Below are 24,112 nucleotides of genomic sequence, written 5' to 3' on the forward strand. Positions count from 1 at the left end.
GAACTCCAGGAGGAGGAGGAAGAGAGAAACATCATTTTACCTCCGGGAGAGAAACTATCCAAATTACACATCCACCAAAGCTAAAGCAGGCTCTACTGCAATGCTAGAGACAATGAGGTTTAGGCCAGCTGTTTAACCTTCAGCAAGCCACTCAAGTTCTCCAGGTCTTTCTATTATGCAGGAAGGGACTGATTAAAAAAATAGTCACCTATCACATCTGATTCAGCCAGGCACTAAATTAAGCGGACAGTTGTCTGTTAGAATCGGGCGTGGGTAGACAGATTGAAGTCTGGGGCCAAAACTTTCCCGAAATGAATGTAATGGCTATTAAGTGCCTTGTTGCCCCAAGTGAGACTCTCCATTTTAATAGCCATCAGATACGACCCTCGTGCTGTTTAACTGCTATCTTGTTTCCGGGTTGCTCAGAAAGTATTATTCACCTCACTGTTTACAGGAACTCAGTCAACGGTCAGGAATAAAGGCAATCTTGAATCACTTCCAATGACCATCCAAAACCCTACTGCTAAAATCATTTCTTCTTTTTTGGTTTAAATAACTTAGGGCCCATTCCAGTCTATCATTCTCTGGTCTTTAAATACTTTTTCTGACTCTTAAAACTTACAAGGAACTTGAATGTTTTGTCTTCACACAACTTGGCACAGCTGTTTGATATTGTTTCTTGCTGTATTTTTCCTAGTCTTCTTTCCTTTTCCTTCCCTCCCCCTGCTCGTTCTTCCTCTTTTCCTCTTCCCTGCGCGCCCCCCCACTTACACACATTCTATAATTCTACTTTCATTTTGAATTATCAAGAAAACCTAGCATTAATGAGTCTATTAAGCCAGGCAGTGCCCAGTGCTGCCATACATTATTTAATTAATCTTCATAGGAACCTTACAAGTCAGTTTCAACGGAAGGAAACCAAGGCTCAGAGAGGTTAAGCAAGAAACACACTGTTACAAAGTGGGGTAGCCCAGATACCAGACCTAGTATTTTCTGATTCCTGAGTCAAAAGCCACACAATTCTTTGTTTTTGTTAACATCTCGAAAGGTATTGTAATAACCCATGATCCCTCAGCTTCCAAACCAGAGTGGGGGAGGGAAACTGGTAGACAGCTCCAACGATACTGTGTTTCTTGGGTGAATGGATGCATGCATGAATGAAAAATAGGCAGTATGAGACTCCTGGTCACCGGCTATGAAACCCGTGCTCATGTGTTGTCCTTGTGGGTCATTTCCCTTTCCTGCTACGATTACAGGTTCTAATACGTATATCCAAAATGCCCTGGGATCTTAGCAGCTGCCAAAACTGTACCATGGAGCCCCTGGATGGCCCCAATGGGGGTCACATCACAGCTGCTGCTGCTGGGCTGCAATGCATCCCAGGTGACGTTCACCTAGGCCTCTGGCATTGATTTCCATCAGTCTCATAGTGGTTGCTGTGCCGAGACAGACAAGGTCGAGCCGATGGTCCTTGCTCACCAACTTTATAATGGGTTCTCGAATTGTTGCCTTAGTTTGCCCTCTCAAAGAATTTTTGACAAGTTTTCTGGGAGCTTTGTTTAAAGCATGTGGCAGGGAATTCACCTAGAGCTATACCAAGAAGTAGCCTGTGCCACTTTCTAGCACCCAGGACCAAAACTGACCATACTCTCTGCCACCTCAGAGAGGATGCCGTCTACCCAGGTCACAGATGAGTAGGCGGCTTTTACTCTCTCACGTGAGTTTTACTCTCAAGGTTTGGGGCACTTTGCCACCTCGAAAGATTCAGTTACTATGTCTCTCATTCCCTTTCATTTTAGTTCCTAGGGGCCATGGTAGCCAGGAGATGTAGGACACTGAAGGAAGGAACTGCTGAATTTCCCCCTCCACCACCACCACCAAAAACACCCCAAAATTTAGATATGATTTGTTTAAACAAAACCTACTGGAACATATACACCCATGTGAATGCTGACCTATCCTTCTTCTCCGAGAATCTACACGATTCTCATAAAATCACTTTGAAAAATAAGTTGAATCAATGAATGAATATGCTCCCCAAATAAATAGTAGTTATCTTTATTTTTTGGGGGGTAAAGTTGGTTTCTGGGGCTAAGTCTAGAAATTATGGTGAGTGAACACATTGGCCCCACAGGACCTGGCCTCCATAAGGTCCCTGATGTCACGTCCTACGAGGGTAGATATTCAGCAGAGACACCTTATGCTGGCTGCTTCCACATGGCTGTGGTGCTGGCTGGCTGGTACCGTCACATGGGGGTGTTAAATTTTGTGAAAACTGCCCTCTATCTACTCTCCACCATGCTGACCTTGTATAGCTTCTTGTACACCTGAGGTGTGCTCTGCCACAGGGCCTTTGCACTTACCACACTTTCTTCGGATTTACTTCTGGGCAGAAATGCGTGGCTCCCTCCTCACTCCATTCATGTCTCTGTTCAAATATTATGTCATCAGACATCCCTCCTCTGACCACTCATTACTGAGAGAGAGAAACTCTGCCCCATTAGGTTTCTTCCTTACCTTGTATTTTTCTTCACAATACATATCATCACTTCCACAAACATAAACATTTTATTTGATTTGCTTTTTCACCTTATGGTCCCTCCATTAGAATATGAACGCCATATGGCGATGGTAGGAGAAATGTGTACATTAAATAAACATAAGTTATTTAACATTGTTAAATTCTACACCTTTCACAGATAGAACAGTATCTTGCATGTAGAAAACCCTCAATAAATATTTGATAAATGACTGTTGTGAATTCCAGATTGAAAAGGGGGTCTGACTATAATGTAATAAACTATGCCTATTCTTGTGGCTTGTAAACTTAACTGCTGATAATTCTACAAAAGCACTCTTTAAAATGTTTATAACTATGGCCTCTTAAGATGTCAACCTTGACAGACAGTTGGAAATAAACATTCTGGCTTAATATAAATAAACAGAATATAAATGCTTCCTAACTACATCATCATGTCACATAGCTTTCCCTCTCCTATCGAGCGGGTAACAAAGACACCACTGGCAGATGAGTATTTTTAGTTGTTTTTAATGATTGCCAGTTAGTTGAGCCAGGCTTGGTGTCATTTCTTCACTAGCTGACTTACCAGCATCTCCCAGGTAAAGAGGTAATGGAGCTAATAATAATAATGGTAATAATCTTAGTTACATTTAACGAGAATTTATTTTGTGCCAGGCATGTGATAAGCATTTCACAAGCTTTGTCTTATTTAAGCCTCATAAGAATCCTATGATACTTTCAATTTCAGAGATAAGCATATCTAGGATTAGAGAAATTAAGTAACTTGCTTAAGGTCATGGAGTCAGAAAATGGCACAGAGCAAGGTCTCAAACCCATGTGTTTCCAATGCCAGATTCTGAAGCTCTAACCTCTATTCCTTACTAATTCCTGTGTGTGTCATGTGCCGTACGTGCACACATGATGGATTGCATCATACAATTCAGGGGAGAAAACCCATCGTTTCTACCCAGAAGTTCACATTCAACCACCCAGTGATTTTGTCATCCGAAAGTCTCATTTGTAGAGACTTAAACATAAGCCTCTCCAAAAGCATAAAGAAGAGGTTCTTTATAATTATTTCCTCCTACTCATACTCTCCAGTTTTAATATTGAACATTTGGGAAGGGTTTCTAAGTCCTGATGTTTCCCACTAACTATATTGTACGCCGTTACACTTTCCAGTTTCAAATATTCAACAGTGTACATTTACATTGTATGCTGCAGTTTCAAAAGTGCTTTTCTGTCCATCATCATGACAAACTTCTGAAGCGAGGAGGACAGGTGGTATTTTTCTAATGACAGAGTAGACATGCTCACAAAGTTAGGACAAAGAGCTAGACCCCACACTTCCTCTCTTTAGAAAGAAAGAAAACAAAGTGAACTGCTGGGGAGTTTCAAAGAAATGGAATAATGTAACACCAAAGTTGGTAGGGGCCCCAGAAGTCCTGTTTTTCATCCACCTCGTTCTACAGATGAAGCAAGAGTGTCCCGGAGAAACTGCCCAAGGTCACAGAGCTCCTGATCAAACCAGACGTAGAAGCCAAGACATCTGAGGCCATTTTATGCCCTTATCCCACCTCATCAGGTCTTGAGGGCAAGAACATGCACACACAATGCTATTAGAAAACAAGGAGAAACTTCTTTTGTGAAAACACTCCAACGCCTACATGACTGTGACACAAGCCTGACTGCAGGTGATTTCAATGGAACACAAAATGAAACTTGCCACAAAAATAACGTTACAGAAGTGGCAGGGTTCCTAACTGGCGCCCCAAGTCATAATGCAGCTAGACCATAATACTAGCAATCGTTGATTTCTCACATTGTTTTTGTGAGAAACACATGGGAATTTAAAACTGCATTGCTGTTGTCTAGTTCACGGCAGAAATCTCTTCTCGCCTCACCCCTCAGTCCCTGCTTTCCTGGGAGGAAGGCATCCTTTTCTTCCCATTTTCCCCTCCCTTGGGTGGCTGCAGCAGAAAATGGGGAGCTGTATTCATGGACAGTGGCTTCCTGGGAGACCCTCTGCAGGTGGGGAGTTGGGGGGAAAGAATGCTGAGCATCAGCGGGGTAGAAGAAGGCTGGGAGGCTGCTATCCCGGATGTGCCTGCTAGGATTATCTGAAGAAAAGGACATTTAGGGCTTAGCCCAATGTCTGGGTCTTTTTCTGAGATTACAAAAAAAAAAAATTTAAACTCACTTTTTTTTTCTTTTTTTCGATTCAATACTTCATGTACAATCTTTTCTTTTTGTTTTTCCTTACCCATTTCCTTTTGGAAAATTAAAGTCTATCTCGACTGTATCAAAGACGAAAAGAAAAAGTTATACTTTTGCTGATGCCATGAGTAGGATCAAAGCAGACCCATGCTCTGGGGATAGCTCCAGTGGGAGTGAAAGCAGGGGAGACTCAGCTTTTAACACTCAGCTGACCTCAAAATGTATATGTAAATTTCTCCGCTGCCAGGATCTGCATGAACCAGGGGAATGGCAGTTTAGGTTTCTAAGCCCCGAGTTTCTCGTTTGCTCCCAGGGCATCCAAGGATCACACCACCTGAATTCTGGATTCAGCGCCACCCAGTGCTTACCAGCTATGTGACCTGGGGCAGGTTCTAGGACCTTTAGTCTCAAACTTCCCTTCTGTCAAAATAAAAACAAAATTTTAAAAACACCTGAAACTAATAAAAAAAAATAGTGGCTTTTAACCAGAAAGAAAAAAACAAAAACAAAAAAAACCCAAAAACTGTATGTTGCGTATCTTATGGGATTCTGAGGAATAAATTTTGATGTAGTTACAGTGAGCCCTACACAGAAACTATTTTTTTCTTAAAACTCTTCCAAACACATGAGTCTTAAACTGACTCTTAAGCCAATGTTGAGTAGTTATCTTACAGTATTGTATACTAAAGTAACTAACGTTCAGTACTTACACAAAATAGGTACTCAAGAAATACTTGAACTTAAAAATGCTGTAAGAGAAACAAAAGTGGAGAGGGGGAAATGGGGGCAGTCTTCCTCCTGACCTGGCCTTCCCTGGGGTTCCCGTAGGTCATGCTACTGCCAGGACCAACTCTAGTTCACACAATCCATTCCCCTATGTTCCTGTCCCCGTCATCTCGCAATCCTGCCACCAGTAGAGCTGACCCTGTGTCATTAAACCAAACTCCTCCTGCCTGTATGGCTGCTCAGCTCCTCTACCCCTACGCTGATGGGACCTCACCCGGAGGCCAGTTGGATCCCCAAAGGGATGGTTGTAGAGAGCCAGCCCTCGAGTCCCTTCCCCCTAAGACCAGAGTTCCCGATAAATCACATACCAGGAATACAGCCCCCCATTTTCAAGTAGTAACAAACCCCAAACTTAAGAAACAAACAGTGTTTTTGTTTCCAAACTCCTCGATTCTAGGGCCTTCTCCTTCATTTCCTTTCACTCTTAGATCTGCAGGGCAGAACCAATGAACAAATGGATGATTAACCCTTTCCAGGTTCAGCTTATCATCTAGGAGTAGTATCTATCCCTGACTCATGTGCTGATTCACTCAAGAGACCCACCTTCTCCCTTCTCTTCACATCCCCTCTCTCCCCTCATCCACCCCAAACATCAGCATCTACAGGAACACCTGTATTGTTTCCTCAGTATAATGTGGGCTAACAGTAACTACTACACAATGAGAATTACCAACTTACATATGAGTTGGGTCATTCTACCATAACAGCCCCTTGGAATGAAAGAGTTTTCAATCACAGATGAGATTTGTATGGAAATTCTTCCTAGGTAAAATGGGCTGCTCATTTTTATAGAGTGGTCCTTCCCACATAAATGTGGGCACCACACATTCCTTGCAACATCTGTGTCAAGCACACTGTGTGCCAAGGTCTAGAAGATTAACAGCAGTTGGAAAAATGACATATGAATCTTTATGTAGAATAAAAACAAACATCAAAGGCATTCTTTATGTGTGAAAGAAATTAATTTTTCGTACGCAATGTTAGCACATCTTACATTAAATGGCAGAAGTGTTATCTTTTAATTCTCTCTGAATGTCATTCTATTGAAATCTACTTGCTATCTGTCATTTTAAAAGTTTTTTTTATAAGTAGCTTCTGTTCTATTATTTAAACATGAAAATTTAAAACTTAATACCTTATAATCTGAGCTGAAATTATGTTTATGTGTTAAATCAACTTTTTGAAACATGCTGTTTTATGTAGTCTTCTAGCTAAAAGCATACACGGTTATATACGTGGCATAATTTGTGAATAATGACCCATGTCATACCATGATTTACCAAAAAGGAAGTTACTCAAGTAATTTTCATTCCCTTGTAACTCTTATACCTCTTTTTTTTTTTTTTAAATCTCCAATGGCTTTTAGCAAACTCTGATGTATAATTCTTGAGTCCTTGTTGTCTTTCAGGCATTGTTTTAGTATTTCATTTATTTCTTGCAGTAATCCTATGAAGTAGTTATGATTATGTTCAAATTTCAAAAGGGACAATGAAGCTTGAGGAAATTAAATACTTTACCCAAGATTGTAACAAATCTTGGGATTCAAATCCAGATCTAACCTCCAAATTCTTTAATTGTAGCAAGCATACACGATAATTTGGAGGTTAGATCTGGATTTGAATCCCAAGATTTGTTTTTTATTTTACTAATTGTATTTCTCTACTGCTATATATCAAAATCATTTGCTTAAAACAATAACGGTCATTCGTTTTCCCCTTGAATCTGAGATTTGAGCAGGGTTCCATGGGGGTAGGCCAATCTCCACCCACACAGGCTCAACAGCAGGGACAGCTCAAGGGGTGGGGGGAGAGTATTAGAGAGCCATGTCCAAGACAGTTCATTCTTCTGGCTGGCAAAGTGGTCCAGGCAGTTCCCTTCTTTCACAGGTGTCTCTTCATGGGGTGGCTGGGTTCTAAAGAATGAATGTTTCAAAAGACCAAAAGTGAAAGTGGCCAATTTCTAAGTCTGGACCTAAACATGATACTGTGCCATTTCTTCCATATTCTATTTGCCAGAAACAGTCCAAGATCCCGGATTCAAGGACAGAAGTCATATATTCTACCTTTCAACGGCAGGTGTGCCAAAAAATTTGAAGAGCATGTGACAAAACCCCCACACCTGATAAGATTTCCAGTTCAGCAGTGATTCCATTATTTGTGAAATTCCTATTTTATGAATGCTCTTACCCCAATGACTTCACAGAAAAATACCTCCAAATGGTAGCTTCTCAGAGGTGAGAAACTCGATCTTTGTTCATTTCTCCCACATGTGTTCCTCATTGGTTCTGCAATTTCATCTCTATATTGACGCTTCAGACTTCTGAACAAAGATCCTGGGCTAGAAAGGGAAATTCAATTTTCATGTCTTCTTTTCAGTGTTTTCGGCAATTTTTTTTTCTTTAACAATTGATATCTTTGGTTAAACTTTATTGCTTTTTATCACACAGTGGCCTCAGTCATTTTTGAACTCTATTTTAGAGAACTTTCTAGAATATTGCCAACTGAGTGTAAGCTGCTCAAGCTACACTTTTTGCTTAGCAACTAACTAGTATGTAGGTTCTACCACACCCAAGTAGATTTTCAGTCTACGTAACAGGTTCAACACATTTTCCTCCTTTAGGAAGCAATGATTCTACTAATTCTGTCATTTGGGCAAGAAAATTTCCCACCGATTATTTCTTGGGCAAATTTTTCCTTTCACTCTGGCTTGTCTTCTCTGCTTTGGCCAAACAAAACAAAACTCAAGCCTTTCCACTTTTGGTTGCTAACACTGGCCCGTTCATTCCAGTGTTCACAAGGGCAAACACACTGCACAAACAAGGACATACATTATTCTGAATTCCTTATCGATACTGAATAACCCTTCCTGCTGCCCAGCCCTGCATCTATTCTTGGAGATACCTGAAGCCACAATTTGTGCCACCTGTAGTGCTGGCTGTTCCCGGGCACTGGACCCAACAGTGACCTCAGGAAACATTTCATATTACTTGTATACCAGTCCTCTGAGACTCAGGCTCAAGTCACTCAGGCAGCATTTCTGGCCCGAGCCTGGGTTCTAGTGCTGACAGCAGCCTTATAACTTGTCCTAGGACCTCAGTCCCACGTTATGACGAGGGGCTGGGATTCTGCCTTGATTTTTTGCCAAAGGCTTCCTTCTATGTCCCCATTTCAGGATGGGGATCTTGTGCCCAAATCCTGTTTCACCTTCACGCTTTGCATCTGCCCAATCTTCTCTATTATCTGAGTAAACTTCTGAGTTATTTTTCTGATACTCAAGGAAATTAAACAGATTTCAGCATGTGCTTTGCTCACTTGCTGAGTAAACTTTTACATCAGAATCTCTGGTACCAAATGCTTTTCCCCTTCAAAAACTGTGCCCCTCTCTTGGATCTGGACTTGTTTTCATCACTTAAAGATGGACTAGCTCCCCACTATTCTATAAAGGTCTGTTTCTCAGATTTGATACATCTTGGTCTTTCCATCTTGACTAAATGTGACCAGCTCATGCCTGACTTGATTAAAATTATGCCAATTGGCCCTTGCATGTAAATATCCTTCTGACAACCACAGTGCTTGTATTTTTAGTAGTTGGTCCTGCCTTACAGATGGATGAGTCTAATGAATAAAGCCAGCAATATGTATCTCTTAATTCCTTGTAACTCTCCACACCAACCAGTTAGAAGGTTTGTTGTCTACAATGGGTATCTAATCAATATTGCGGCTGATGCTTAGAATAAAATATGAAGGAAATATATTCAGTGGCAAGACTCCCTCTGAATGACACTACATATAATGGAACAGATAAAGCATTATGAAGGATACCCTTTCAATTTTGTGGTTTCATTTCTGAGTTAGATTCTGTAATCACTCTTAGAATAAGACACCTGACATCTGGGCTTTGCTCTTCACTTTGAGTGAATCCATGTCAAAGTCTTTGATATATTTTGGATTGAAAATGAGATTTCCAGGAAGTATTTCATTAGAAGTGGGTATTATTCCCTTTGAATTGCATCCAAAGCTGCAGTTTTTTATCCTTTCATTAATGTTCCATCATATAACTCCTTTTTTCTAATTATACATCAGCCAAATACTTCAATTTGCTTAATAAATCTTGCTTGATTTCAACAAAAAAATATGATGGAAGCGAAAGCTTTGATGAAACGATAACAAAGGTGTCTATCTTTAAGTTAGTAACTCGAGACTTTCTTCTCAATCAATTGTACATAACTCAGCACCTATATGCACTTCAGAGACACCTACCACAATTTTTATATTTATTTAAATCATATATGATTAAGAGCAAAACTTAAAAGAATTTTTTGAGTTGAAAAAAACTTTAAGCTTACTGTATCAAACCCAATTACACTGTAGAAGAGTTCCTGTTACTCTGTAGGAATTGCATCATTTGTTATTTTAAAATGTGTTTGTGAATTTGTATGTTTTTTTCAAGTGTCCATTGCTGCATTTCACTCTATCTCAAGACTCAGTGGTTTAAAACAAAGTATTATTTCTATAGAGATGAAAGGACTTTCCCCAAGGGCATATTAAGCATTTCTCCTATGAAAGTATTCTGATGCTGATATTTGATACAGTTCCTGCTGTCGTATGTAAAGTATGCCATGCCTTGTAGCTCACTGTATTCTCCATTTTGTATAGACACTTGGCCATCACAAATTTGCACTATGTCAAACGAGACATCTAATTTAAAATGATTCCGAGTAATTAAAGGACTCTACTGTGCAGAAAATGTTAAAACTGAAATAATATTCATATTAGGGGAGAAGACCTTCTTCCTCTAACCAGAGTTCTCTCCTGGAGCATATGACTCCTGGACCCTCTTTACCTCTTCACTTGCCCTTCCCAGATGTGGGGTGGGGGGCATACAGGGTGACTAACATGATTGGAAAATGTGGGATGAATAAGCCATGCAAGCTCGACCCACACACTCACTCCGTCCCCGGGGACGGACTGACCTACCCACAGGGAGTGTGTGCGGGTTATGCTCTCTCCCCAGGCTCCATGTGTCACGGGGCAGACTCTCTGGAGGTCCTCCAGCATGTGGGTGGAAGAATGTCTGGTCGGGCGTTTAGCATTAAAAAGCACAAAGCATTCTCCATTATTATCTTTATCAGTAAAAATAGGGATGTTTTTATCTCCTATCTGCAAACTCTTTGGTCTTTTTTTCTCAGTTCAGAGTTGGGCAGGTTCAGGAAGGGTATTGTTTATGGAGTCACTGTCCATCCTCAACGAATCATCATTATCATCATCACAACTCTGATTACTAACACTTGTAAAGCACTGTGCCAGGCTACTAGTCTACTCACTTTGCATGTATTCTCATTTAATCTAAGTGTAACGAAGGTCAAAGAAACTACACAACATAACTGGGGGTTTTGTTGCTACCGTTCAACCCTCCCCTCACGGCACACACATGCCTCTCCTCACATCAAGGATGGGGTCTGTTTCCTCTCCCTTTGAATCTAGGCTAGCCTTGTGACTTGCACAGATAGGATGCAGTGAAAGGGACATTCTGGGACTCCTAAGCCCAGGCCTTAAGAGGCCCAGAAACTACCATTTCCTTTCTCTTGGAAGCCCCTAGAATGAATCCTGGGCTAGACTCCTGAATGATGAGAGAAAAGCTGGAGAGAGTGAGCCCTCAAGGAGGAGCCCTGTGGAGCCAGACGTAAGAGTGAAGCCTTCTTCTACCACCCAGCCCCACTCAGGCCTAGCTGAATGCCATCAAGTGAGTGTCTCCGACCAACACCTTGTGTTATAGAACAGAAGAAGCACCCTTCTTCTGCAGGCCAACCCTGGCCCAGATTCCCAGACATTCAGTTCTAAGAAATGATAAATTGCTGTGTTAAGTCACTGAGTTTGGGGGTGGGTTGATTATCAGCAATAGACAACGCTACAGAAATAAAACACAAACTTGCAGACACCCTTTAACATGGCAAATGGTGTCACTGCTATGGTGTAGCAAGATCTGTCGATGATTTATTAAACCATCAAGTCATGATCTATTCGTATACAGCATACTTATACGGTCCCAGTCATGCTTTCTGTTAAATGTCATCCTAAATGAGCCACATTCAAAGGACAAATGATATCACCTCAAGATTTCGGCTCCACTCTTATTCAAAGGGGTAAAAGCTCTTCATTGACTAATAAAGATAATCCTTTTCTACTGCCTACAGAGATTTCTTCAACACTTTGCCTCATATGCGATTAACGTGTCGGATAGTTTCTACACCCAGGCTCCATTCATGCCTCTGAGGAGTCCTCCCAACCCCTCACTCTGAGCCCCCAAGGTGGCTTACTCCTTCTAGGTGTCTCTAATACTCTGCACATATTCTAGCACAGTGTCCATCACATGTATTACATTATTAATGTAACCCCATGAAAGCAGACCTGCCTGTTTTGTTACTGCTGTATTCTAAGCGCCAGAACAATACCCCATATGGAGAGGGTGCTTTATGCATATTCACTGATTGAGTAAGTGAATGAGTGAACGTGCCTGCTTTCCCTGGGCTGGAATACTATTTCGTGATGCTGAGTATCCATTACCACTTCCTTTCACTCTCTCCCTTGTGGTGTAGGGGCTGGAAGCCTGAAGTTCCTAGTCTTACATTTTGCCAGGGTCCAAATGCAATTCTGGTTCTGCCAGAGGAATGTACCTGCAAGACATCTGGAGGGCAAAGGGAGCCAGCGAAGTTCCTTGGCCACCAGCTGTGGCAGCTGACATGCGGTTTCAGCAGATGGGCCTGTTTCTCGAAGCAGACTCGCTACCCAGTATCCAGTGGCCGCTGTGATACTCGCAGTGGCTTCTGCAGTTTCTTGCCCTCTGAGTGATGGCTTTGGCAATGTCACCTAAATGCCTTCACTGCTCAGATCCTTACAATGACTTTTCCGAGCACCTAGTTCCCTGACTATCTGGAGTAGTTTCGTTTTTACTACTGAATTCTAACTGATAGGCCCCTGTAGACTGCAATCCTTGAGGGCAGGAAACGCCTTATTCCTCTTTGCACACCCATACCTGCAGTATCTGGATCACAGTGGAAACTAATAGCAATAAAGATAATAAGAATAATACCAAACATTTATTTAATGTTGACTATGTGCCCAGCATTGTTCTGAGTGCTTTATATCTATTAGCTTATTAAATCTACTATGATTGTCCTCTTTTACAGATTAGGAAACTGAAAACAGAGAAGTTAAGCAACTTGCTCAAGAAACCACAGTATTAAATGGTGGGCTGAGTTGTCAAATGCAGGCAGGCAGCTGGCCCTCGAGTCCATAGTCGTATGCAACACTCTCTTCCTGCCTGAACAATGCTTGCTACAGGACTTGGCAATAAAACCACTGCAATTTTAGAACTCATTCATTATATATGGCCTGTTTGCATTTATCTTAAAGGAGAATATCCTGACCTGCTATTTTAAGACTCTTACCCTTTAATGTTCCTGGGTATCAAAACAGCTGTGTGTGTGTGTATATACACACATACACATGTTCTTTTGCTGTGCTCAACTGTAGTTTGATTACTCATTAAAACAACGAAAAAACAGGGAGCCTCGGAAATAATTATCATTGTGAGAAAGGTAGCAAGAACCACGGTGAAGGGTATTCATAGGTTTTATCTGAATTGCTTCATGCACGTCTTTCTGCCTCTTGTCTGGGAGCATTTGCTAAAGTAGATGGCCACTGGCTGCAGGAACAGTAGAGAAAATATTTCTCTCTTTACTGTGTCTTCTCCCAAAATGGAGAATAAGCTTTTCTACTGAGACGCCAAAGATATGGGGTAGAGAACCAGGGAAAATGCAAAGACATGCAAAGTAAAAAACGTAAGTGGGAACGGATTGACCATCTGATCGGTGACATTGTGGACAAAAGTGAACAATCCTCAAAGATGACCAGAGCATGAATCTGGGTGGGGGGAGTATGTATGAAAATAAGTATTAGAGTATCGACGGTATTCTGCCCTCCACATGTCCGCTGACACACGGAGAGAGGTCCACTAGTATAGCAGCCCTGGACAGAGTTATCACTTACTCCTTAGGGGAGCAGTGTCTTCATCTGACGGATGCATTTGGAAGGAAAATCAGAGCACAAAGAGCTTAGCCCTTTTGTTCTCTTTCATAAGTTAACCTATCATTCTTCTCTGCTTCTCCAAGTCTTAAATTTTAAAGAGGTCAACTCTGCCCACTAGCGGTGGGAAGGGGCAAGTTTGTGCCCTGTCCATTGGTAATACCGTGTTTCCCCGAAAATAAGACCGGGCCTTATATTAATTTTTGCTCCAAAAGACGCATTAGGGCTTATGTGCAGGGGATGTCATCCTGAAAAATCACGCTAGGGCTTATTTTCTGGTCTTATGTTCGGGGAAACACAGTAATGACCGGGAGTGTAAGTTAGTGAAATTGTGAGGTTTGGTATTGGGAAATCCACTTCTCTAGAGTTAAAAGCCACATTCCCCAATAAAGGTCCACAGCCCTTACCTGCAATTCCAAACCCCTCAAGTGTTGAAAATAAAAAACTTCCCCCAATTAGTAAAACCCAAAGAGATCTGAGTCATTGGTAACAAAACCTGACCTTAACTGACATAAGCTACTTTCAGTCTTTTTTACTCCACTTAGAACTTTGTGTCCCATACAATCACCAGTAGCTGCAAGTGCTTAGGTAAATTTAAATTACAATAAAATATTAAAAATTCAGATTCTTAGTCATACTAGCCACATGTCAAAACCTCAATAGCTGTACATGTAACTAGCGCGACCATACAGGACACCACCAATAAAGACCCTGCAGCACTGCAAAAAAACTCTATTGTACAACACTGACTTACAGTGAAGTAAATGTCTCCTTAGAGACACAGTAATACTTGCTTATGGGACAATACCCCAAACTCCATATAATAAACAGTATATGTGCCATTTCCCCCAAATTTAAAAAGTTTAGAATTCCAAAATCACATCTAGCCCAAAGGATCACCGATAAGGGAGTGTGGGTCAGCATCAGTTTTTAATCAGTAATAAAGGCAGTATTTTGGTTTTCCATCTGCTTTAGACTTTACCTGTTATGGACTGAATGTTTGTGCCCCCCCCATGCCATATGTTGAAGCCCTAGGCCCAAATGTGATATTTTGGGGTGATACTTTGGGAGGTATAGTTGGTAGGGCCCCCATGAGGGGATTAGTGTCCTTATAAGAAGACGAAGAGGCACAAGAGTTCTCTCTCTCTCCCAACACCCCCCACCCTCCCTGCGACATGGGAGACATGGCCTTCTTCCCTGTGACAATGCAGGCAGAGATCAAAGTGATATACCAACAAGTCAAGGGACACCAAAGATTGTCAGGAGTCACCCAAAGCTAGGAAGAGGCAAGGAAATATTTTTTTCCTAGTCAGTAAGAGCATGACTCATCTGACACCTTGATTTTGGACTTCTGGATTCCAGAATCATGAGACTATAAATTTCTGTTGTTTAAAGCCCAGTTTGTGGTAATTTGTTATGGCAATCCTAAGAAACTGAGACAGATTTTGGCACTGAGAAGTGGGGTACTCCCATAAAAAAATGCCTAAAAATGTAGAAATAGCATTAGAACTGGTTAATGGGTAGAGGCTGGAAGAGTTTTGAGGTACATGCTAAAATAAAAAAGGCAACATTGCCATGAAGGCACCATTAAGGGCAATTCTGACGAGGACTCAGGAAAAAAAGAGTAGAGCTGTAGTGGAAGTTTCTATCTCCTTAGAGAATACATAAATCCTCATGAACAGAAAATGGATGGTAAAGACCATTCGGGTGAAGTATCAGACAAGTGAAGAGCAGGTTACTGGACATTGGAGACACGAAAGTTGTTATAAAGTAGCAAAGAACTTGGCTGAAGCCTGTTCTAGTGTTCTGTGGAAGCCAGAACTTGTGAGCAACGAAACTGGGTATTTAGCTGAGAAGATTAAGAAAGCATTCAAGGAGTGGTCTGGTTCTTCCTGACTGCTTAAGGAGAAAGATGAACTGAGGAAAAAATTGTTAAGCAAAAAGAAACCAGAACTCAAAGACCTGGGAAATTCTCAAGCCTATCCATAATGCAAAAAAGCTTGTTCTGATGAGAACACTAAGAAGGTGGTTGCACAACCATCTGACCAAGAAATTAGTATGGGTGTAAACCATGGCCAGTTTGAACTGAAGGAAACAGACAGGATGAAATAAAGGAAGGCTGTCAGACTTCTTAGACCCTGTATGACTGGACCATATTGCTCCTCAGCTGTGAATGTGAGCTATTCATCAAGAAGGACCCCAAAGAAGATTTGGAGATCATCGGGGTTTCAAAGGTGTGGGAGAGCATCATCCGGGTTTCAAAAGGGCAAATGGCCTCTGGCAATAGCCTTAGGAGCAGGGCACCCTGGAACCTTGGTGGATGACTCCCTCCCCACAGAGCTACGGAGGTGAGGCTGCACCCCCGTGGTCTAGAAGACAGAGCATCAAACCAAAGAGGATTATTCTAGAGCCTTGCGTTATAATGGAATTTGCCTTGCTAGGTTTTCCCCTTGTTTGGGCCCCTTCATATTTTCTCTCTTCCAATGTCTCCCTTTTGGAGTGAGAATGTCTATCCCATGCCTGTCTTACCATTTTGTTTTGAAAACCACCTACCTTACCTGGTTTCACAGGTTCACAGCTGGAGAGGAATTTTGTCTCAGAATAAGTCACATCTGGAGTTTCACCCATATATTAAATCTAGAGCCTCACTCATATCTGATTTAGATGATATTTAAGTAAGATTTTGGGCTTTAGAATTTAGAGCTGATGCTGGAACACGTCAAGACTTTTGGAGCTGTTAAGATGGAATGAATGCATTTTGTATGTGAGAAGAATGTGAATTTGGGGGGTCAGGGGGAGAATGGTATGAACTAAATAGTTGTATCCCTCCAAATCATATGTTGAAGTTCTAATCTCCAACGTGATGGTATTTGGAGTGAGGTCTCTGGGAGGTAATTAGGTTTAGATGTGGTCATGAAGGTGGTCATGAAAGTGAGGTCTCCGTAGAAGAACAAGGAAGACCAGAGCTCATTCTCTTTCTCTTCCACCTGAGGACATGGTGAGAAGACGGCCATCTGACAACCAGGACTCTTCCTTGCCAGGAACCGAATCTGCCAGCACCTTGATCTTGGACTTTCCAGCCTCCAGACCTAATGAGAGACAACTGTCTGTTGTTGAAGCCACTCAGTCTATGGTATTTTGTTACAGCAGCCCGACCTAAGACTGCTATAGCTAAACTGGTTAAGAACTGAGGCAGGGAAGAATAATATTATTTATCAGGCCCCCTTTGAATTCCAATAATAGAGAATTGTATAGGCTCCTCTCCTCTGCATATTCATGGACAATTCAGGCTAATCACAGTGGAAGATTTTATGTGTTTTAGAATTGTTCCAAGGAGGAGCAAATGCCATTCTGGCAGAGAGACAGTGACTAAATGTCCAGGAAACTTCCAAAGATTAATAAAGATGCCACAAAGGTTGAATGGGAGGTGGGATTAGATGAAGTCCAGGGACTATCCGTGTAAGAGAATCTGGGACAATGCTATTGCCTCCCCCACACTGGTTCTCCAGTGAGTTTCATTGGTAAGGACTGGTCTGATGCAGACAAGCTTTTGGACAGAAACACGTCCATTAGAGTTCAGAACATTCTGAAATTCCCTTGGATGCCCCTAAGGCTACCTCTTGGTGGAGGTGAAGTGAGTCAGGGCAGCCATGTTCCCTTCCTACTACTCAACTTCTCCTGGCTGTCAAGCTTCAAGAGTAAGGACAACACTAAACCACTACATCTAGCTTATTTTCTTGTCCATATAGGTGTAAGATGTATTGCAGAAATATGGCATGAACCTAGCCCGGGCCAAAGAGTACCAAGAGAAACATTTTGAGTTCTCTGCAGGTTCTACCTTGTTTCAATTTACCATATGAGTTCAGGCAAGTACCACAGCCTGGTGTAGCCTCAGTTTTCATATCTGTAAATCAGAGAGAGAACACTCTGGTCCACCATCCTCACAGGGTTTGAGGATGGAAATCAACATAAAAATATGGAATGATCGGGTAAAAATGGTGAAGGGATCAAGAAGTACAAATTGGTAGTTATAAAATAGTCATGGTGACGTAAAATTCAGCATTGAGAATATAGTCAATAATATTGTAATAACTATGTATAGTGTCAGATGGGTACTAGACTAACTGGGGGAATCATTCTGTAAGTTATATAAATGTCTAACCACGATGGTGTACACCTGAAACTAATACAGAATAACATTGAAAGCCAACTGTAATTGGAAAAAAAAGTTAAAGAAATATTGAATGTGCTAAAATATGGGAAAGTAACTTTTCCATTCTAAAGACACGCATTACCTTTATTACCGGCAGAGAAATTCCATACAGCCTTGTAAAGCAATACCTATTAAAACAGACCCTTGCTGAATGGAATCTTAAAAGTATTGCTATGAGTTTAACACAAAGCAGCTTTTATTTAGAGCATAAATTGGACTTCCGCTTGCAAAAGAACGCATGAGATGATGTTCTTTGTCTTAATTTGACAGTGGAGAGGCTCTTGAGTATTGGCCAAGAATCCAATATTGGACTGTACCAAAAAACACCATTTGCTTCCTGAATTGTATCCATAAAGGTCTCATGGTAAAATGCTGCCTCTGACAGAACATTACCAAGATTGCAAGGCTTCACGTTCAGCTCCTAAAAAATATCCATCTCCATTTTTTCTATTCAACATATCTTCAACTGTCCAACTTGTACAAAATCTGACATCCTGGTCCTATTGAAATTTCTCAGGTGAGCTTCACATTCCTGGTCTTTTAAGATCAATGTGCAAGCTGCTCAGCTCACACAGTGACCAAAAGGCATGATCAGCAACTATCTCCTGTTTGCTTTCCTAAGCTAAGGCTTTTATTTCAAGAAACTAGAGAATCTGAAGAATCATGTGAATAGGCTTAAGGAAAGTTACATTAATCTCGAATGTTAATTCAATATTTAGCTGACTCGATGCAAATTCATTATCATTGGTTTTTATCCCAGATAGTCCAAATTTAACAAACAATTATCAATGATATTAACAGAATTTTCACTGTATTTTAGAGGCAATTTATCTACAGGAAAATAGCAATTTAGCTAGTTTTACATCAGCGAATTTCTGATGAGATACTTCTAATGAGATTTTTTTTTCCAGTTCAGGAGAACTGAAAATTTTAAGATTAAACATTTTCTAACACAATTCTCTCAAACACTTTAAAAATGTTTTAGCAATAGTTTTGAAAACAACAATGGAAACGTAAGTTGCAGATTTTCTTAAGTCCTTAAACAGGCTGCATATATCCATGGTTTTCTTATCCAGATTTAAGTAAAAATCCTGGAAGACATATTTGAGATAAAAGAATTTTTAAGAGCGTACTGTAGCTTCCTAAAAGCCTCCTTAATTATTAAATCCCGTGAAAGTGAGTCATGCACTGATAAAAGGCCAATCTGCCCCCCTAAAATGTACAAAGTCCTTGCAATACTAATTAGAATTAGTGGGTTACCGATGTAAGTAATTCCTCAAGCCCCTTGTCATGATGGGAGCTTTACCTGAAATTCCTACTAGCACTTTTTTTGAAACACAAATTTTTTTAGAAAGTAATTGTTGTTGGTTTTCTCTGCTTACTTTTAAAAGGCAACCAGTCTTGGGTTTTCAATGATTCTATCCAATGACTGAGCGTCAATGTTCTTTTTTCCTTTTACTTTTTTGTCAGACCCTAGGCGTGTTAGAGTGCAGAAAAAGTCTCGGATCTCGCACATCTATTTGATCTCCTACAAACTCATCTTAACAGCTGAGCATTTATTGTTCTAGAAAAGAGCAATTCCTGCAGTTTTCATCGAGTTCAAGTCAAACGCATCCTACTTTTGCTTCACTTACTGGGGATGAAAGTTCACATTCAGACTGAGAACTGCAAAAGCAGTAACGAGCCAGGAATTAACCAGCCAGCGCTCAGCCGCTGTGATTTGGGAATGCAATACTCAACAAGTTTTCACTTAGCGTCCGCCATCCAGGTGCCTAGCCTTAAGCAGCAACACAACTGAGAAGGCCAGGTTCTGTACTGGGGAGGTCAAGCCGGGACCCAGCTGTGGAGATGGGTTCCTTCTGGGCACTTCACCGCGAAACCAGCGCCCAGGTGAGCGCCAGCCTGTCCCGGGACCCCGGGGGTCGTTTCCTCTCCACCTCCACGGGCCTTCGGTTCACAGGGGTCTGTCTCCTCGGTCCCCCAAGGCAAAGGGTACCACTGCACCCGCCGAGAGGCGAGGCTCAAGGAACACTTCACCTGGGTCTGCACACGTAGCAAAGGAGGGAGCCCCCATTCGGGAACCTGACGCGGAACGGAAAGCAAGAGCTACTACTTGCGTCTGCGTTAACCACAGCGAAGAAACAGCTAAAAGAAAGGGAAAGCGGGTGGCAGTCGCCGGTCGGAGCTTCCAGAAGGATCTGCTAATGCCTGGGACGTTTCTTAGCTCGACGCGGCGGAGTTAACCCATGGGGTGAGAACGGGGCGTCCTAGGAGAAGTCAGCAGGCAGAGGAATGGAGTGAAGGGAGAATAAAAGTGATTCAAATGAGATTCCCGTGCGCTCGGGGCAGCCAAGGCTGTAGGGGGAGGAAGGCGGCGCAGAGACGCCCGGCGCGCCCGGCTGCGCGGCGGTCCTTCTCCGCCGCTCCCGCCGCGCGGACGGACAGATGGACAGACCGACAATTCCGAGCGCGGGACCTACCTTCCGGGTTGGCGCTGACGAAGACCCGGACGCTGCGGCCGGCGGGCACGAGGTGAGAAGGCAGGGCGGTGAGGTTCCCGGAGAAAGCCGCCCGCCGGAGCGCAGAGTCCCGGGGACAGGGCAGCTTGGAGCCCGCACCGGCCGGCCACATCGCCCCGTGGAGGACTGTCTCCGCCGCGCCTCCTGCTCCTCGGGTCCCTGCCCGCGGCTCCGCAGAGCAGCAAGGTCGATCCCCGCGGGCGGCGGGGCTCAGAGCCGCTCCGAGCGCGAGGCGCGGCCGGCGAGCTCCGTGGCGCACACCCCCGGCCGGCGGAGAGCGGCCATGCGGCCCCTCGAGCCCCTGCGGCCGCCGCCTCCTGCCCCGCGGGGCGTCCGCCTTCCCTCGCCGCCCGAGTTCAGAGCAGCGGCCGCCGGGAGCCGGAGGTCAGCGTGGCGGCGGCTACGCGCGCGGCGCCCCTTTGCGTGGGGAAGCGCCCGCGCCTGTCGCCGAGTCCGCGACCATCTCCCTGCCCGCGTGCTCCGCGGGAGGAGGGGGCAGCGAAGGAGGCGGGGACGTGGCGCGCGAGGAGAGCAGCCCAAACTTTGTCTAGGAAAGGCGTCTGGAGTGTATCGGAAGCTCCGGTCGCCGCGCGCAGGAATACCCCCCGGTGTAAAGGGCTGCGGGGGCGGGGGCCTCGGGCCGCCCACGGTCTTCCGGGGCTCCACGGAGGACGACCCCGCGCACCCGCGGCTGTCTCCTCGGTGGAGGACAGGGAAGAAATTAGCCGGAGATTCCTGCTACTGCCCCACCTCTCCTAAAGGTCAAAGAAGCCCTGAGAATGTTCGGGAACGCACGCGTGTCCGCGTCTGCGCCTCTTTGCCTAAGTGCCGGGAATCCCAACTCAAAGTTAGACGCAGGCACCGGGGGCCGGACCCTAGGGTCTGACGCATCCACACGCGGGACCGGCTCCGGCGTCTGGGACGGAGTGTCACCGCCGCCCTGTCCCTCGTGGCGCAGGGGGCCGTGTCCTGCCGCTCCTCACGCGCAGCAGAGCCGGGGTTTTTATAGCGAAGCCCCGCCGCTCACGTGCTCTTAGCCGCGTGGTCGCGGAACCTTTCCAAGAGCGGATCTCCGCGGGGAGCCCTCCAGAGGGCCCTAAGGCTCCAGGGGTCCTTTTCTGCTCCCACCCGGGCGCATTCAAAGGCCATTCCTCCAGCCCCACGGCTCCGTGCCCGCGCAGGCCTTGAAGACGCCGGAAGCTCCGCGCCGCCCGGCGAGTGCCAGGACCGGGCGGATGGGTGTGGGCCCCGGTGGGCGCTGATCTGAGCATCGGCTCGCAAAATGCAGGTGGGGCGGGGTGCGAGAGGCCAGAGCTGGCGTTGGGCCGCTTTTCCAAGTGCGTTCAACGCGTGAGTCGGCTCCACCTGACGCTGATCTAAGGTGGCCAGGCTCGAGAGGGTCTGCTCCACGTCCGGGGTGACGTGAGATGCAAAGGGACCCAGCCATAAAATTGCTATCTGTGGGCCACACTCCACTGTATCTATGGAAATACTGCAAATCCCCGGACAGGCAGGGAGACCTGGGGTAAGGGAAGAGGGAGTGTTTGGATCTTCAATTGGAGTTTGGTCTCCAAACCCCTCATTTTGAGCTTAAGGGCAGGAACTCCTGCTTTGAGAGAGGAAGAGAGAGGCTTTTCCAAATTTTTGAGATTGGCCAAGGTGTGGGAAGGCGCAGGGTGAAGGCAGCTCAGATGCAAGATTCATCCTGTCACCTGGGGTTTCAGGAGGCAGCTCCTTGCCCCTTCCAGGCCTGCACTTCTCCTGGGTCCTGCTGGTGGCAGTGAAGTCGGAGGCACTGCTGTTTACTTTGTTAGACCGCGGCATCCGCAACACACTTTCTGGGGTAAACTTTTGGGAAGAATTCGGTCTGTAGGTTTTTAAGTCTGCCTCTGCACTACTGAGAACCAGGGGACAAACAGCAGTTCCTACTTTGTAATAATTTGATGCAACCAATAAAAAAGCCCTGAACATACCCAGGCATTTGTTCAACTGATTCCATTTAGCAAATTATCTCCTTCGCCTCTCCAGCCCCATTACTCCCAGGTGGGAAGTTCTCCAGCAGGAAAGAGGTCTGTGAAAGACCTCCTGATATCCCAGGAGGTATGGACTGAGAGCTCTGGAACAGGTTATGAATATATAGTGTCTATTACAGTATCATCCTTGATGAATATACAATACTTATTAGTGGAGAGAGGAGCCAGGACCACTTTATGATGATCTCAATGTTGTTTATAAGAGACTGATAAGGAGTTGCCCGATTGCCAAGGACTTGCCTTCCTTGTTCCCCCACCCCCATTTATTTGGGGTTTCTCTCTTTAGATTAATACTTGTGTCTTCTGACTTTTGCTTCGGATCACAAAGTGTTGCACTTTCTTAGGATGACTTCGGAATTTTTGGCAGCCTTTGTAACCTAATTAACTGCTCTAGACAGGCCAAAGTTTAGCATCTGCCAATTTGACTCCAGACCAAGGATGCAGAGAGAATTTCACATTATCTATGGGCCCATGCTGTAAAGTCTCCCTGCACGGCCAGCTTTGCATCAGGTAGAGCAGGCTATTGTGTGAGTTATCTCAGAGGGTTCTACCTAAGGATACCAGGTCACCCACCCACCCTGTACACACACACAGTTCTACCTCTTTCCATCCTCTCTCGCTAACATCTGATATCCTAGAGCCAGAGATTCATTCATTAGCATGCAGATGGCATAAGAGAAGAATCACCCATGGTTCTAACACTTTGTTATGAATTAACTAGATTTATTTCCTACCCTAAAGAACTGCTGGCTACACAAAGGAGGGAGGAGAGAGAGACAGAAAGAGAAACTGCAAAGGGAAGAGAAAGAGCAGGCATGAATGTGGAAGGCAGGCCCTGACTTATACCTTTGTTTTTATGTGTCTTTGAAATACTTTGCAAACATTTCTCCTCTTCAGTAAATATTGAACGCAGTATTATGACTCCCATTTAATACACTAGAAAACCAAGCCTCACAAAAGAGAAATGACTTGTCCAAGGTCATATAACTATACTAGTTACTGCTAGAGCCAGAATGCAGGTATTGTGGCCCCTGTCTCTGTACTCTGCAACATACTGCCTCTACTTTGAATTTTGCTCAGGTCTGGCACTTGATGACATCTTTGGTAACCTGGAAAATAGATGTCCAGGCCTGTGTTCACATTTGTGGAAGGTTAGTAATTACTTCTGCTTTCAAAATAGGAAAGAAAGTCTATGTCTACAAGGTCACACATGCCTAGACTCTTCCAACTTGTAGTAAGTTGATCAGATGACAAACACAAATTCTTTCTTTTCTTTGGGTCCTATTCTTTTCCCATAAGACCGCAGGCAAACACACTTCATCCCTGAAGTTTGTTGAATAAAGCATCTAGAAACAGGAAGATAAAAGTACATGGAAAATGGGCTTGGAACCATGATTGTGATAAAAAACAGTTATATTCCTTTCTCCATCTTCTCCCTTACTCCAACTAGCAGGCCAGAGGACCACAGAAGGTGTCCTATCTTCATAAAACAATGGTCCCAGACCTTGATAAAATGGCTACTCAAAGGTAAAATTACTGCTAGTTTCATCCTACTCATAGAGCTAGAAGGGACATTGTGGTAATGAAACCCACCTCCCCTTGATGTAAAAATAATGTCCCTCCCACAAAGTAATTTTATAAAATAGGAGGAAGGAAAACTCATGTCTAATAATATTGATATACTGAGCATCTGTAAGGTAGATACTATATTAAGCTTTTAAAAGGCATCTCATTTAATC

The 24,112-nt window shown here is 43.7% G+C and overlaps 1 protein-coding gene across 1 annotated transcript in view; it reads right to left on the minus strand.

Annotated features, from left to right (window-relative positions):
• NWD2 (NACHT and WD repeat domain containing 2) overlaps positions 1-20,587 on the minus strand; it is a 165,138-nt gene extending 144,551 nt beyond the window's left edge. The window contains exon 1 of the mRNA XM_081047818.1: positions 20,302-20,587. Within this exon, the coding sequence (XP_080903944.1) occupies positions 20,302-20,452 (151 nt within the window). The 5' untranslated portion in view covers positions 20,453-20,587. The remainder of the gene's footprint in view (positions 1-20,301) is intronic.
• Between the last annotated feature and the right edge of the window lie 3,525 nt (positions 20,588-24,112).

This window comes from Rhinolophus hipposideros (assembly GCF_964194185.1).
Source record: "Rhinolophus hipposideros genome assembly, chromosome: 1".
Lineage (NCBI taxonomy): Eukaryota > Metazoa > Chordata > Mammalia > Chiroptera > Rhinolophidae > Rhinolophus > Rhinolophus hipposideros.